Source organism: Tachypleus tridentatus, chromosome 13 (assembly GCF_004210375.1).
Source record: "Tachypleus tridentatus isolate NWPU-2018 chromosome 13, ASM421037v1, whole genome shotgun sequence".
Classification (NCBI taxonomy): domain Eukaryota; kingdom Metazoa; phylum Arthropoda; class Merostomata; order Xiphosura; family Limulidae; genus Tachypleus; species Tachypleus tridentatus.
This window is the reverse complement of record NC_134837.1, coordinates 172,669,506-172,686,132: the sequence shown is the minus strand read 5'-3', so window position 1 is coordinate 172,686,132 and position 16,627 is coordinate 172,669,506. Positions and strand designations below refer to the sequence as shown.

General features: G+C 34.2%; 1 protein-coding gene across 5 annotated transcripts in view; it reads right to left on the bottom strand.

The window, feature by feature from the left end:
• LOC143237785 (putative ATP-dependent DNA helicase HFM1) overlaps positions 1–16,627 on the bottom strand; it is a 137,483-nt gene that overhangs the window by 65,075 nt on the left and 55,781 nt on the right. For all 5 annotated transcript variants that reach the window (XM_076477365.1, XM_076477364.1, XM_076477366.1 and 2 more), the window contains 3 exons: positions 13,354–13,507; positions 11,305–11,437; positions 5,520–5,621 (listed from right to left, as the gene is read on the bottom strand). In XM_076477365.1, the coding sequence (XP_076333480.1) occupies positions 5,520–5,621; positions 11,305–11,437; positions 13,354–13,507 (389 nt within the window). The remainder of the gene's footprint in view (positions 1–5,519; positions 5,622–11,304; positions 11,438–13,353; positions 13,508–16,627) is intronic.

Genomic DNA, 16,627 nt, shown 5'->3' with positions numbered 1-16,627 from the left:
TATATGTGAACATTTTCTCTCTTAGTTGAATCATATAGTATTTCACCATGCCTCCTATGTACATCCACATACACCAACTTTCCATCAACAGGAGCACAGCATACTCATATGATGCATGTGAGTTCCTTTATGTACCTCCACTGAACTATCATTTCAAAGTTTGGCAAAAAATGAAAGCCAAACTTTGGATGGAAAGTGTTAGAGAAGGGAAGTACCTATCATAAATACATTTTGAGTAAAGGAAAATCATGGCTTTTGATATGGTACTTTCTTCTACTTACAAAATTAGATATAATTTTACATTGATTAAGAAGAAGAACCATTGTAAGGGGAGAACAGACATACCCTTCAAAAGTATCTGAAAGATAACTCTGTAGATAACAGAATTAAACCAGGAAATCTGAAGATGGAATCACACCACTTCTGACCAGGTATACTCTTTGCCCATCCATTAAGAATGAATAAAAAGGGTAGAAAAATGATAGGAGTACATCCAAGTGGGAGAGAATTGAGGGACAATAAGTATTTGAACCCTTAAATAGATATATGTAAGTCAGTCATATGAAGCAAAAATGTGGGTAAACAAAGGATGAGCTCAACAGTGTATAGTGGCTAAGGTGCAATGGACCATACTGGTAAGTTAACTACATCTAAAACCCATGCTGCTTTGAACCAATATCCACACTTGGGTAGAATGAGGATCATACCATCTTCATTTCAAGCCTTAGAGACCAGAAAAAATTTAGAACCACTCTTACATCAGGACATGAGGAATATTTTTATTTTGAAACCCTACATTTGGTTTGGTAAGGATATTTATGCAAACTCTCCCAAGAAGAAAACAGACTAGAACCATCTGATAAACAATAACATTCTTGGAAAAAGTTGTACGAAGGATAACAAAAAAGGACAGAACCTGAACATTTCCCCTTACTTCCACTGTGACCTACAACACATCTGAAGCACAATTGAGAGAGGAAGATAAACTTTGTACATTTGTGAGGACTTAAGTTGATTGGTTTTCTCTAAATCCAAAACCCAGCCATGGGATAGGATTAGGGCTCCCAACTGAGGAGTGAACTGCAATTCGATGTCTCACTCTGTAGTGATTGTAAAATGTATAGTACATCATCTACACCAGCAAGACACTAACACACTACTCTTTGCTGAAGAGAACTGCCTTTTCTTTTGTGTAGAACATTTTCAGCAGAATGTTTCCATGATTGACTACCCCAGCAGCTTAGAACTGGTAAGTGGTAAGGACTTCCATCATCCACTTGAAGAAAGGAGGGTGAAAATGCATTGGAAAATCTGAAGAAACGCCATCATGTGAAACAGTGCAATGGGCGATCACAAAACCCTATTTTCAAAAGCAGATAATACCAATTTATTCACTCAAGGTATGGCTGGGAGGGGTGGACATCCCCTTCTGCTTTATGAATGTAATCCATGGGTGATACAGTTTGGAACAGGCAAGTTTATGAAGCAAAATATTGCAAGATTATTCACCCACAAGTAATCTTGTTGAACAACTCCTCTCAAAAGTGAGTGTTCCTAAGCTATGGAATGGAAAGCATGAACCAACATGGCTGTATAGTGAAAATCTTGAATACTAGAATACCTGGCTAGTCACCATTTGCCTCAGAGTGGGATCCATGTAAAGACTATATGAAAGATATGCCCTTGAAATAAAAGGAAGCACTAATATAGACTTACTGAGTTATAGATTTGAATCAAAGCTTGAAGAACAACCACAGGTGGAAGGCAAAAACCTGAAGAAACCAAAACTGTGATATAATGTAAATAATGGAAGATGGATGTGTTAGGTGTGGTCCACATACCCTATTGCAGGATTTCCTCCAATATCCAGTGTTGAATCTGAAGAAAAGTTACTATGAATAAATTCCTGTGAGAATGGGACAATGAAGAATAATCTAACTAGATCAAGTAAAGAACCCAATTGGTGAGGGTAGAAGAGGTTAGATCTCAAGATATAGAAGATTGCCATGGGATAAAGAATCAAGAACAGGAACCATGGAAAGAAACCATGTGAGCAATATAGAGGATATGCACTGGACATAGAAGTCTATCTAGATTGGAATAAGAGTAGAGATGAGAGATAAAGAGAAGAGAAATAAGCAAAAAGGAGGAGCTACTCTCATGCACTGCTGAGGTTTATGAGAGGAAAGAAATCCAGATAAAGAAGAAAGGTATGGTAGTAAAGTGTGTATAGCAAACAAAACAGTCTGTGGATGACCACAGGCCAAGAGGAGAAGGAAATACACTTTAGGGGAAATGTAAAATAGAGCACAAGAAAAGAGGTTTAAATGGAGTTAATGTAAAGGAATAAAGGGCAACATTAACATCCCAGTCAGGAATAGAAGATAATTTGGGGGTACAGGTGAATCAAATACTCTGTGGTAAATGGAAAGCCAAAAGGTATTGGACAAAACTGCTTGACAACATGAAACCAATGAGACCAAAATTTAGACATACAAACCAAAGTAGGTCAAGCAGCTTGAAATACTTCTTTAATAACAAACCAAAGTAGGTCAAGCAGCTTGAAATACTTCTTTAATATACCTCTATGGAAGAAGGACAAATTGACTGAGCCAAATAGAAAGCTACACAAGTGGAGGAACCTGATCTTCTTACCAAAACTTGACAAAAGCTAGGTATGAACATATACAATAAGGAAAAAGGGTATAGGAAGGAAAATTAGAGTTGATGTAAACTAGAAAATCAGCCAATATGGAGCTATCACAAGGACTTGGCATGGAGTGGTATGGATTACGGAAACCACTCAATGAAGCAATCTGATAAGGAGATAAATAAACAGGAATTTGTGAAGCCAGTCTTGACTAAAGGCATTGATAGTCAAATCCTCAAGATGAAGCACTAGGGATAAAAAGAACATGATGAAACGAATATGGTGCACATGGCCACAAAAGAGGAGATCCAATGTATGAAAACAGAGATGTTTCTGCCAGGTGCCACCTTTGTGATTAATATATGCCATCACTCTCGAGTTATTCAAATGCATCATCATCAGACATGCCTGGTTAGAGGTAGAAAGTGATCCAAAGCCCAATTTACAGCTAAAAGCTCAAGACGTTGATATGTAAGGAGTTATGTTGACAATGACCCATAGCTTCATGGTGATTGACACATGAAACCCAGCCCTGAAGGGATGCATCTGTAAACAGTTGAAAATCTGGGCAAGGAAGAGAAAGCAGGATGGAAACCTGTTAATGTACAAGTTTTGTCCAACCACCAAAACAGATCATCCACTAGTGAAGGAGGAAGTGTAAGAGGAGCAACCAAGGAATGTTTCACTGATAACAGAGAACCCACTGTAGGGAACACATATATAAATGATCTAGGGAAACCAATGATGTCATGAAAGACAACATCTCCAAAAGTGATAGAACTTCATGAACAGAAAGTGAGAGAGCTGAAAGGGTAGGGTGAACTAACAGTCAGAGAGGAGAAGGTTGGGCTTAACTGAGGTGAAAAAAAAGACACCCAAATAGGCAAGTTATAGGGTAGGATGGAGGTAGTGCTTCTCCAATTTGATTAACCAGTCCAATGTAACAACCACTTAAAGAAGTTGATGAATATGAATGACCAATTCCAGTTCAAAATGGCCTAAAAGAATCCAATCATCCATATAATAATCAGAAGCCTTGACCACCAGATATAAACATAAGGTGCAGAAGCAAGTCCAAAGTATAGTGCACAAAATTAGTACACCACCACATGATGGACAAACTGAAGATATGGGAAAGATCAAGCTAAGATGGGAATATACAGATAAACATTGGTAATGCTTATCTAGGTTATCCATAAACCTGGAGAAAATGCCAACAGGATGGTAAAATAGGACTTCATTGTGAAACAGTGAAGGTGTACAATGCAACTGAAGTGGGGCAAACTGATGAAAGGACTTCAGTCCCCAGTTTTCTTGGAAAAAATAAATAGTCAGAAGTAAAAACCTGGTGATTAATGTGAAACTGGTTTGATAGGTGGTCCTGAAGGAAAAAGTGCCATTGATGGAGAAAGGCTGCAAGTCAAGCTTCTAGTGGACCAGAGCCCACTAGATAGTCACTAGTACTGTTGGCAGAGTGACGTGTATTGTCATGGAAAATGAAGAGCAGTGGCACCTTGAAAAAGGAGTACAGGTAAGGGTTGGAAAGGCTGTGAAACTGTAATGGGAGCCACAACAAATAGACTACCAAATGGGAAAGGGTAGAATGCTAAGTTGATGACACGAGATTCCAAAGACTCCAGGATTGTATCAAAAACAAAACACCATAAAACTTAACCAGAGTCAAAGATGACAAATGAGCCAATGAGGAGGTACCAAGGAAGAGACTGTCCCCACAAAATGACTCAGGATTTTTGTGAAAAGTCTCAGATAGAAGATGAATAGTAAAACAATCCTGCAAAATAGTCAAGAGGGTAAACATAGGCATGAAAACTTTGCATGGATTAAACTGACTGGAGATTCAGAGTCATCCTGAAAAACGGGTAAAAGAGGGCCCAACAATTGCTGATCTGAAGTCCGTGGGGGATGAGACATGCTAATACAATAATTTAATTGGGAGATAACATGTTCAGAATAGACCCAAAGGTCAGGGAAAGAGGAAAGCCAAATAGGGTTGAGAAGAATGTATAAGCAGTAAGGAAGGACATGAGTTATAAGAAATAGGGGTAAAGGGTAAAATATTATGTATTTGAGAAATAAAGCCCAAAAAGCTGTAGAAGGTTGAAATGAATCCTCAGGAAAGTTATGGAAAGGCACAGCAAAATTAGATGGTAATGAAATGCAATTTGAAGTCCTCATCAGCCTAAATAGATTCAAGATATTCAGGAGGAAATGGGGCAAGTGTGGAGACAGAAATTGAATTATGTAATGTTCATCTTCACTGTGGATAAACATTGTTAAATATTCCACCAGATCACCCACACCTGAGGCCTGAGATAAAGTTCCAGCCAAAGTTGAGACACCAAAGTGATGACATTGACTTTAAAATCTATGCTGCAAGTGCAGATAAAAAAGTGAATGTATAAAAAAAACTGTAAGGAGGTAAAATTAAGGTAATTCTGAAAAAAACTAGATGGTTTATAAAGTATAACCACTTTACAAGAAAAGTGTGTTTCAAACTGAAATCAAGTCAAAAAAGAAACAAGTCCAAAAACAAGCACTGTAAAATGAGAAATTATAGTTTGGTAGAGGTGCAAAGAAGTCATCACATATGCCACATGAATATACCATGACAAACTGAAGATATGGATAAGCGATGTGTGATAATTTACATGAAAGACATGCTGAAATTACTTGATTCCAATAAGGGAAAGTGAAGGCTTGTGGTATATGTAAAGAAAAAGTTAACATACAGAGGGCAGCAATGAATGAGAATAGCTAATCTTGTAAGTGGAGGGAAGTACTGTATCAGAATACACTTTCAGCAAGTTTATGCAGACCTTAATGAAATCAATGAGCAAAAACTTCTTACTTAAAACTGGAAGTTTTCCACTTTCAAAAAGCTCCTCTATATATTTTCTATCTGAAAAATCTAGTCCTGCATGGTGGTAACCTATTCCATTGATGACCACATCTACAAATTTATTCAATTAAATAATAGAGAGATATGTCAATGAAAATAATATACCCTTTTAAACTATTGCTTTGAAACACTATAATTTCAAAGTAATCACTTTTTAACTTGTAACTTTCTTGTGACACAAGAGACTTAGGACTTGAATTATATTTAACTGGAAAAAAGTATACTTGTCATTATATTACAGTATCTTAATTCTCATGCATAAAATACACTGAACTCACAAAATGTTTCAGCCAGCCAATGTTAACCATGCTGGAGATAGAAGATGTACTATTAATGTTAACACTAATATATTACAGTATCTTAATTCTTATGCATAAAATACACTGAAATCACAAAATGTTTCAGCCAGCTAATGTTAACCATGCTGGAGATAGAAGATGTACTATTAATGTTAACAGAACTAATTTCTTTTCAAATAAGCTTTCTTCTTCAAAAGATGTTCCACACACAAAAACTACTTTATTTTTGATTCACTTTTGATTTGATTTTATTGCATTACTTTATGAAAAGCATGTTGTAAGAAAATTTATCTTTAATATTCAAAGTAATGCTTCACAAATATCATAAAAAAACATGTTAATTTAAATTTCCATTTCCATATTCAAACAAGACAACTGAAATGGCTTTTTCTGAATTTAAAAAGTCAGTTATGAAAAACTTTAATGGGCTAAATAATGCAATATGAAAGTACTGGTCAGTTCATCAAGCAAATGGGTCTTGATATAGATGTTTGTTTTTATCTCCATTATTCATATTGATCACTTCTAATCTACAACAAGCAGTTCATCTGTTCATCACCAGTAAAGATGATCCACTTTTTACATACTTTATTCATGTTCTTATGATATCATCATGGAAAGATGACCAATATAAAGCATAGTATCTAAATAACATTGAATTATATATTGTTATTGCTAATTAAGTTTGATTTAAGCTTAGACATTATACTCCAACTCAGTGTGCACCACTTCTAAACCATTAGTTATAAAGTTTTTATCTACTTTAAAATGTTGTATTGGGGTTAAAAGCCATGCTAGCAATGAAGGTACTTGGATGATGACCTATGGCAAAGTGATCTTGAAATTTTTTTTTTTATTTTGTCTGTTACTCATATTTAAGGTTATTTTTGTTTTTTGTTTCTGAGAATTCATTACTGAAAGTTATAATATAATACTGAGCTTTTTTAAGATTTAATTAATAGTAAGAATGAATAATGCTTTGTTATGAGTTGCAAAATCTTTGAAATAAGAGTGCATCATTTCCTGGTTGGACTTACAAACTAAAATGTCAAATTAATATCCTCTTATATTTTGAAATACTATAAAATCTCAAATCAAACATATGTTTATTGTGATTTTTTTCTAAAATTAGAATAACCACATGCAAGAAATCAACTTAAAAACATTTAAAGTTAAACAATATGCTGTATCTTTCAGCTTCACACATACAATCTTTAAACATTTATTTCAAATTCAGTGATTCTTCTATTATTGAAATATGTGATTGGCTTTGTTCTCAGTTTTAGAAGGTATTTAATTCCATAAGTTTCAAGATACTGACTACTAGATGGCACAACAAGATTGTAACAGTATGTCTCGATACTTTATAAAAGCTTTTGTAATTACACATGTTTTGAGAGTAGTTAGCCATATTTGATGTTGCTTTTTTAACCCATAGTCACACAATAAGATATTTGCACTATGTCCACCACAGGAAATCAAATCCTGGATTTCAGTACTGTAAGTCTATAAATGCACCACTGACCCAGTGAATGACCTGGGATTACTTATTTTAGTTTATTTAAATGTTATAATTCATCTAAATAACACTGGTATACTGTCTAGTCATTAGTAGCTAGTTTATATTTTGTAGTACTTGCACAATTATGTCAACTTGCCTTAAAACAGAAAATGGTAGTTAATAAATTTATATGGTTGTCTCTCATTTTAATTTCTCCTTTTTTTCATGAGCTCAATTATTTTTTGTAATGTTGTTTGAGTGCTTTAATTAAAAAGGTAATGCATTGTAGGGTTTAAAAATAAAAACGTAATAGCCAGAAAAAGTAATTTATTTTCAGATAATGTTTATGCAGAAAAATCATGAGAGTGAAGTAAATGTAGGGTTCAAAATTTTCTATTTAAAGCCGGGCATGTCTGTTAAAAAATCAAGTTTGACCAGCACTTTCCCATCTATCTCTGGACATTGTGACCAGTGGTCATATTCCTAACATATCAGACACAAATACATCATCCCCTCAAAAATAAATGAGGCAAAAGCTGTGTATGCACAGCCCAAAGATTTTGCTTAAAAGTATATTCTATAATGAGTGGAAAATAACTTGTAAAATTTAAGATTTAATTCAAGACAAAAAAAAAAGCAAATTTTAAAAAACGGTCATGAACGCTCACAAAATGCGCATTTCAGGTCGCCTTATCCATGCCATCCCAGATCGTCACGTCACTGCCAAACATTCACGACGATCTGACCATGGCATCTGATAGTAAAAAAATTGGGAAAGTCTAACGATCTATTTCAGTTTGACTTCACGAGCAAGACTAATGAATCAGAAGATAATACTATGGAACCCCGAGTGAAAAAATCCAAGCTTGTTGACCCAAGCCCAAGTGTTAAAGCAAAAACTGGGACTGCTAGTACTGGCACTAAGCCTACTCGTCATTTCCAGGATGAATGGAATAGAAGCTGACCATGGCTAGAGTATAATAACGCTACCTGACTGATGTTTTGCTCAATTCGTCAGGAATATGACCAAAGTAGTGGAAGGCAGAAGAACACCTTCATAACAGGATCTTCCAACCTGAGAGCAAATGCTGTTAAGGAGCATGAAAACAGTCACGCCCACAGTCTAAGTTGTCAAGCTAAGACAGCAAAAGAAACACCTGATTTAACTCCCATGATGAAAGAATTGAGCAAACTTAACCAGACTGAGAAAGATCATTTGCTTGTGTTGTTCAGGACTGTCCTTTATATGGCTTTGAATGCCAAACCATTTAGCGATTTTCAAGAGCTTCTGTTGCTGCAGGAGCACAACTTTGGTATGAACTTAACAGAGCATTATGCCAATGACATAATTTGGAGATAGTCAATGTACGATACTTGAACAGTGACTGTTACCCAGTAACCCACTTCCTGTGTCTGCAGTCAGTTGAGAAGGCTGATTCTGAACACTTGCTACAGGCACTTAGTTCAGGTAAAGGTTTCATAATTATCTGGGATGAAAATTTTCTGGATTTATCCTGAATTCCTAATTAAGAAAAATTAAAATGGACAATATTTCATGTACATTTGTGTTTTAATTCAGGTTTACATAGTCATTCCATTATTAATATACATCAGTGAAAACTCAAGTATTTTTCAATTGATTTAAACCAAGAAGAACAATGTATTTACCACTGACAGAATTGGAGCTTAATCTAGCACAACTAGCGTAATAGATAATGGAGCAATTGAATTTTCCAAAGTACAAATTTACATTTTGTTTTTTTTTACAGAAAATAACTAATATTGGGTACTAATTTTTTGTACTTGCAGCATTGTCCATATATGGCAAGTTTCCCGACTAGCTTGAATCAATTGTATGCCTAACAGCTGATGGGGCAGCTGTCAATTTTGGCACAAATAAAGAACTTGTCAACAGATTGAAGGCACAAAAACCTTATTTGATAGGAAACCACTGTGTTAGTCACAGATTGGAACTTGCAATTAAGAAGACCATCAAGGACATCCCTTACCTTGATATTATCCAAACCTTTTTAGAAAACCTATGGAAGTTTTATGACAATTTGCCACAGAACTGAGCTGGCCTCAAAGAAGCTGGTAAAGCCAACAACATTGTTCTTAGAAAGCCAACAAAAGGGACAGAAACCTGGTGGGTGGCCTACAAAGAACACACTCTGGAGACAGTTTCTCATAACTGTCAGCTTTAGCAGAGCATTTGTATCAAGTAAAGCTGCATGACAAAGGGGAATGTGGACAGAAAACTGCAAGATTATACACCACTTTGACAAGCCTTAAGTTCATCCTGTACATGGACATACTCTTGGCAGTTCTGCCTGTTTTGACATCTCTTAGTCTCAAAATGCAAGACAATTTTACTACTGTGAACATTGTTTCTGACAAACTCGCTGTTTGCAAAGAGAAGCTGGGCAATCTGAATCATGTTGAGAGATCCCAGAAAATTGTTAGAGAGCTCACAACATGTGAACAAACTGGCAAGTGGTTACTTAGAGGAAAGGTGATTGCTATTAGTTGTCAGACAAGGGCCAGAGGCTCAAAAAGTGCCACAAAAGAGACAGTTGCTCAATCCGTGGCTGAAGAAACTGCCATCTTCATAGGTAAAATTGTCACATATCTGAATGAGAGATTTGAAGAATTTGATGAGAATTTTATTGGTGCCTTTCAAATCTTTGAACCAAGTAACTGGCCTAAAAGCAAGGAAGCATTGTCATCTTATGGCCATAATGAACTCCAGACACTATTGGATCACTTTGGTGCTCTGCTAAGGGTTTCAACACTGCATCTGATATTTGCCAAGCTGACTTACACCAGACACTGCTCAAAGCCACAAGATCTGCCAAATCAGATGAGTCCTTGGCTAGTAGTGCAAGTGGATTGTGGGCCCACATGTTAAGTCAAATTACTGTTGAGGACAGTAAATCTTTCCCTGGATCAACAGTGTTGGCCTTGGTATGCCTCATGCAAGTGATTTCCATGTCATCTACTGAACCAGAACGTGGATTTTCCCAGATGGCAGTTATTAAGGATGACTAGCAGTCTAAACTAATAAATGATCTCTTAATGACTTGATGACAATAAAATTAGCTGAGAATAAGACCTGTGATCTTGCAAGCACAGAATTACTGTATAAGCCTGTAGAATCCTGGTGAAAGGACAGTAAAAAAAACCAGACGATTTGTGAGCCCACATGGAACTCACACATTAGAGACAATAGAGATACTGAGTCTACATCAGCTGATGTCCTAGTGCTGGATGACTAAATCTACCACTTTGATTGATGTGCCATTTTTAATGGATACAAGGCTTGTCGCCACTTGCTTTGAAATAATGTTTCAGTACCATAAATAAAATGATTCTGTTTTATACAATAATTGTCTCTACTTGATTTCTTGTTTTCAGTAATGTCTGGTGACAATTGTGAGGTGTCCTGCTAAAATTTCAAATGTCTGGCAAGTTTCACTGTTCAGCAGGACATGTGTCCTGCTGAAAATTTAGAATATTTCTATCCATGAAATGGGATTATTAGTTTTGATTATATAATAATTCCAAAGGCTCTTATATGGGAAAAGTATATTCAAAAGAGAAAAGAATATACATCTATATGCACAGAACACTCACCAGCAACAAAATGTAAACCAAAGAAAAGTTTCTTATTAACAATATTAACAAATTTATAATGCACTTATAGAAGTATAGAGTTAAATGTGAGTGATAACATCACTCTTTAATATGTAACTAAAAAGCAAAATTTGGAACAACAAACAATAAAACATTAAACAAATAAATTAAAAATAATATATCACATTTTACATTACTTACATGGACCATTCAAAACTATCAAAACAATTTTATTACACATTTAAAAAAATTAAAATATATATGCTTTATAAAATGGAAAACAAATACATAAATATCTTACCTCTGAGTTTACCATCTCTTAGCATGTTGGCTGTTTTGACTAACAGCTGCTTATGATCCGAGTTATATACAAACTTTTTTTCCTTGCTGAGGGTGTTTGCAGTTTGCATCACTCCTTTTCTTGTGGAACAAAACTTAAAAAGTAATCTAGAGTTAGACAATAACTTTAAGCTTCTTATAAAATAACTAATTTGATGTTAGCACTGTTTTGTCATGGGATAAACAGTATAAAATAACCTTCACAAAAGCTAGGTAACAAACTTAAGATAAAAAATAAATTATGACATTAAATATTTCAATATAAGGAAATAATACATGCATTTCTAATCATTGCATTTACCTAGAAGTTTGCTATTTCTATGCTAAAGTTTATATATACATAAAAAGAAAAACATAAAGAGAGTTGAATATGCTATATTAGCATGCTTTTAATGCATCATTACTAATACTGTCCATGCTGCCACATCTAGCACTATTCTATCTGAAGTATAGTTTCTTAAAAACGTGGTATAAACCTGCATCTTCCAAAAGATCCCTTTTTGTGGTGTATTGTTAGACATCTTCTACAGGTTCTTGAATGTATATGATCATTTCATATTGATATTTTTTGCACTTAACGCTTATAGATCATGATGGATAACATTGCACTACAGCTCAAAATGCTTAACACTATTAACTGAACCAAGAAAAATTTAGCACAGTGAAAAAATAATAAAACATGTTAAACATAATTAATATTATAAAAATATAAGCTTCCTCTGTGCTAAGGTACATTTATTGAGTTAAATCAATAAGTTGCTTCATGTATTGTAATAGCAAGCTAGTTCTTTTATTGGATAAGCAAAGGTAAATAATTTTCTGAACAACAAAAAGAAAAATGACAGTAACAAAATATGTACAAAATTCACTGAATTAAAAAATGGTTCAGCAAAGGAGGAAGCAAATCTAATAAAGAAAATTCATTAAGATACAGTTCAACAATCTATGAATAAACAAAACATGTTTTCTTTAAAAACTGAAACATCTCAAACTCTATGAAATTACGTATATAACCTTTTAAAATATGCAGTTCTGCATTTGTATTTATGGTAAAATTTTTAAGACTATCTGCCACTACCCTTAATTTTGTATTACTAACCAAAAGAAAGACAGCCAGCCACCAGCACCCTATTATCTACTACTATTCATGTTGAAGGATTGATTGTTACTCTTATAACATGCCCATATTTAAAGGTACTGCATGTCACAGTGGACAGTATAAGCTGCATCAGAGCTTTGGTTCAGAACAAAATCAAGAGTGCAACATAATTAACCTTTATAAAGTCCATAAGATAATTTAAATTGATAATTAATTTTTTTCCATCACTGGGGAAGGATACTTTTGCTTGTTTACAATATTTAATAGCTATTCAGAAAACAAGTCAAGCCTTGGGAGAGTCTTGGAGTGAATATATATATACATTATTTTTAAGAGATGCTGAAAACTGTTCTATCATAAAAATATACTATGAGTATATTCACTTATGTAAGGTTGATAAATAAAAACTAGAATTATTACTGCAGGAGAAAGTTAGGAAGAAACATATGTTACTGTCAAATCAAGGAGGTTATCTTATTTTTATGATAGTGTTATCCAATGTACAGTGTGTGTTACAGAAAGCTGTTAAAGAAAACAAAAAAGTACACTTATGAAATCTGTTGTATTTATCTGAACTCATAAAAGCAGCACTTCTCTTTTAACTGCTTATACTGGACCATATTATTAGAAAATAAAGTTGAAATTTACACAGCACTGCCAATCAAATAAAATGTAAACTTAATTGCAAAAATACAAGATGGAACAAGGAGCAATTAACTTAAAGATCATTTTTATACTTGTTTTAAAACAAAAATCAAGGTTTTAAAATATTATATTAAAGGATAATGAAACTGGCACACTTTGGCTGTACATTGAGAAACAGTCATATTAACAAACTGTGGGAAAAAGTTATAAATATGATTAATGTATGATTAAAGTAATCACCTAATTTTATAAATATAATTTGCATACCACAAGTGTAGGTTTTCTCTCAGAGTAGGTGTGTAGAACATAATTAAGTTTATAGCTTAGTGAGATGTCAAACTTAAATTCAGACCAGCCCTCTTTGAATGGATATCCAAGAACAACTTTCCGAAGTTTCACAGGTCTAAGATCATCACTCATCCTAAAGTATACAAATTTAATCATGAAACTTATATTTTTAAAAATTAGGTATCTCAGCATTAATGAGATATATATACAAGCTCATATTATACTCAAAGTGGAATTTTCTTTCAGTTGTCATAATTATTTATAGATATAATTTTTTAAGATGATTTTACATACATATAATGAGCATATAGTACTGTTAAATCTTTGGTAACTAGAGCTAAGAATTTAAACATAGTCAGAACATTATATAGTGTACTTGGACAAATATTTAAGAAAAGTATACAAATCAATTTAAATTATGAGATTAGACTCTATTACAGTTCATAATCTTGTGGCATGCATTGTGATATTTTCCATTATATGGATTTCCTTCAGAGTACAAAGCCACTAAACAGGAGATCCAACAAATACCAAGTTGCATATTATGGATTTACTCATCCCTGAATTGCAATCAAGTTTATCATAAAAAGTCCAGAGACAAAATGTTACAAACAATAATCTTTGTTACGGAACATAATCAAAGATGAACAAATAAGATAAGGATAAGTGTTTGCTATCGGGGTGTCAAACTAGTAATAGTGTCTTTATTGGTTCATGAGCTTAAAACTTAGTGTTTAGGTAACTCTCACCTAATCTCATGAATTGCACTACTGCAAAATGATACTATGCAGCATAAGGCCTCCATCAAAAAAAGGATCAAACAACCCCCTTGCACACTAACTCCATCTGTGTTTTTTCATTCATAAATTTTTATTTTTGATGAGACAAGTATGTCTAAAGTGAACTGGAGATCAGGAGGAGGGTGGGAAGTGGCTTAGAGGATGAGAAAGCTAAGAAGAACTAATAGATCCATTGTTGTCCCTAAAGATTATGTCATGTTAAATGTGTGCAGAATAGATTATCCATCAGAAATACATCATCAAGCAAGTATTATCTCCAAAACGATATATGCCTCTTCACCCACAAACTAAAAGCCCACATTCATATGGTGGAGGAACTGGTACAAAATTTACATAGATGAGAGATGGCAGTAGAAGTTGGAGGTTGCCAGTGACTTGAATAGGTATGGGTAAGAAAGTGCAGAATGATATTGAGGTCCTTATTGGGAATGGGAACAGGACGAGTATAAGAAAAGACTGGAACAAGGTGGAAGAAACACCTTGTAGTATTTAGAAAGCATAATGGTGAAGAAAAGGTCATCCAATAATTAGAAACAGTTAAGGAGCTGAACCCTGTAGAAAAGTCATGTAGCAGGAAGGGAGATTTCTGAAAGTAGAATAACTAAGAGGAAGGTGATTATAGATGGACTAATGTCAAAAGCCATATTCCCCATGTAAGTAGAAGGACAAGAGAGGATAATGTCCAGAATTAGAAAGGATTACTTGATGGAAAATTCCAGTTCATCAGGCAAAGAATCAGAGTAGTCCAAACATAAAGGAAGGACTAGATCCTGAGATGGAAAAGAGGAGAGAGATGTTGAATCAATAAATAATGTGTATAAGTGGCAGGGAAAAATGAGGTTGGGTTACCAGGTCACATAGAAGAGAGGGCAAAGATTAAGCTAACAAGAGGGACACCACCAAACAGAAATGACAAAGAGCATCTACAGTAAAGGCTAGAGCCAATGATAGAAGCTGGAAAAGTGAGTGAGCATCTTTACAAGTAAAAAATCAGACTATACAGAAAGAAACAATAGCCAAGGCTGATGGATGGGCAGTAGATGGTCAGGAGAGAGAAAGCATAAAAGTGAAATGATTGGCTAGGCAATGATGAATGGAATCTGCATGAAAGCATTCCAAATGGAAACTGAGTGAGAAGGCAAAGCTAAGTCTACCCAAAAGAGGTAGTTTATAATCCAGTTATAAAACCTGATACATGACAGGTGAACAAAATCAATCCAATAAACAGCAGTCCAAGAAGAAAGGTCCAGGGAGTGAAAGCAATACTTTCTAAATTGGATTTTTCCACAGCAATTAATTTAGGAATAACTAAGAAGTTGTCAGAATGGAAAAGAATGAAATTATTCACTGGGGCAAGGTCTGGGAATAAAGGCTGGCCCATGTAACATTTGATATCCTGGAGGATGAAAATGTGTAAATACACTATTGGGTTTTCTTCATCTAAGGCCTGAGAAAGAACACTAGTTGCTGGTGTGACACCTGAAATAGTAACATGAACTTCAGAATTCATTGTGAAGATGAGCCCACCAAAATCAAGTGGTGAAAAAAAAGGAAAATATGACTTTAAAGTAAAGAAATCAAAAACTAAATAAATTAAAGAAAGTCACTTTGTGAGGAAACTTTAGTTGAATGTGAAACATTAAACAAACAACAAGCACCTCCAAATACAAGCACTGCCAAATGAGAAGCTATAGTTTAGTGAAGGTGTTCATAAGGAGTCAAAAGTGTTATATGAACATGTCATGCTCTTACTGCTGATGAAGTGACACACTGTGATTTGCACGACAGACACGTTGGAATTCTTCAATTGCAACAGGAAAGTGGAAGCTAGAGGCTTGTGGCATGTGTAAGTTTGTATACAGAGGACAAAACCGAACGATAACAACTAATCTTCCAAAAGGTGGTAAGTTCTGTATCAGAAACTATTAATATAATTTCATAAATTAGTTGGTTGATTATTTTCATAAAAATGGACATAATAATAATTTAAGTAAGTTCACTGTTAGAATAAGTGAAAACCACAACAATCTGAAACAAAATTTTGTTTACATAATTATTTTTGGGAGAGGTGATTTAATTGGAATTTTGGTTCATTAACTGTTTGAATAATCTGAAACTTTAAATTGAATTAGTCAGTTAGTTTACATGAAACTAACTGAAGTAATTACTTCTTAAAGGTAATGAATTATATAACCAAACTCTATGTTTGGCAAAATGGGCTAGTTACTCTGATATTTACAAGGTTTACATCAACTGCTCATCATCACGGCAATACAAACAAAAATTACATAAGAGTGTTTGTGGATCACTCTTTTTATTAACTAGTTCTAACTTCTAGTACAAGAAATTGTAATATTATAAGTCATGTTATTCTGGTTCTCAAGTGTCACTGTGATGATTTTGATATTAAGTATATAACCACCAAACTCTTTTATTTACATATTTTATAGTAT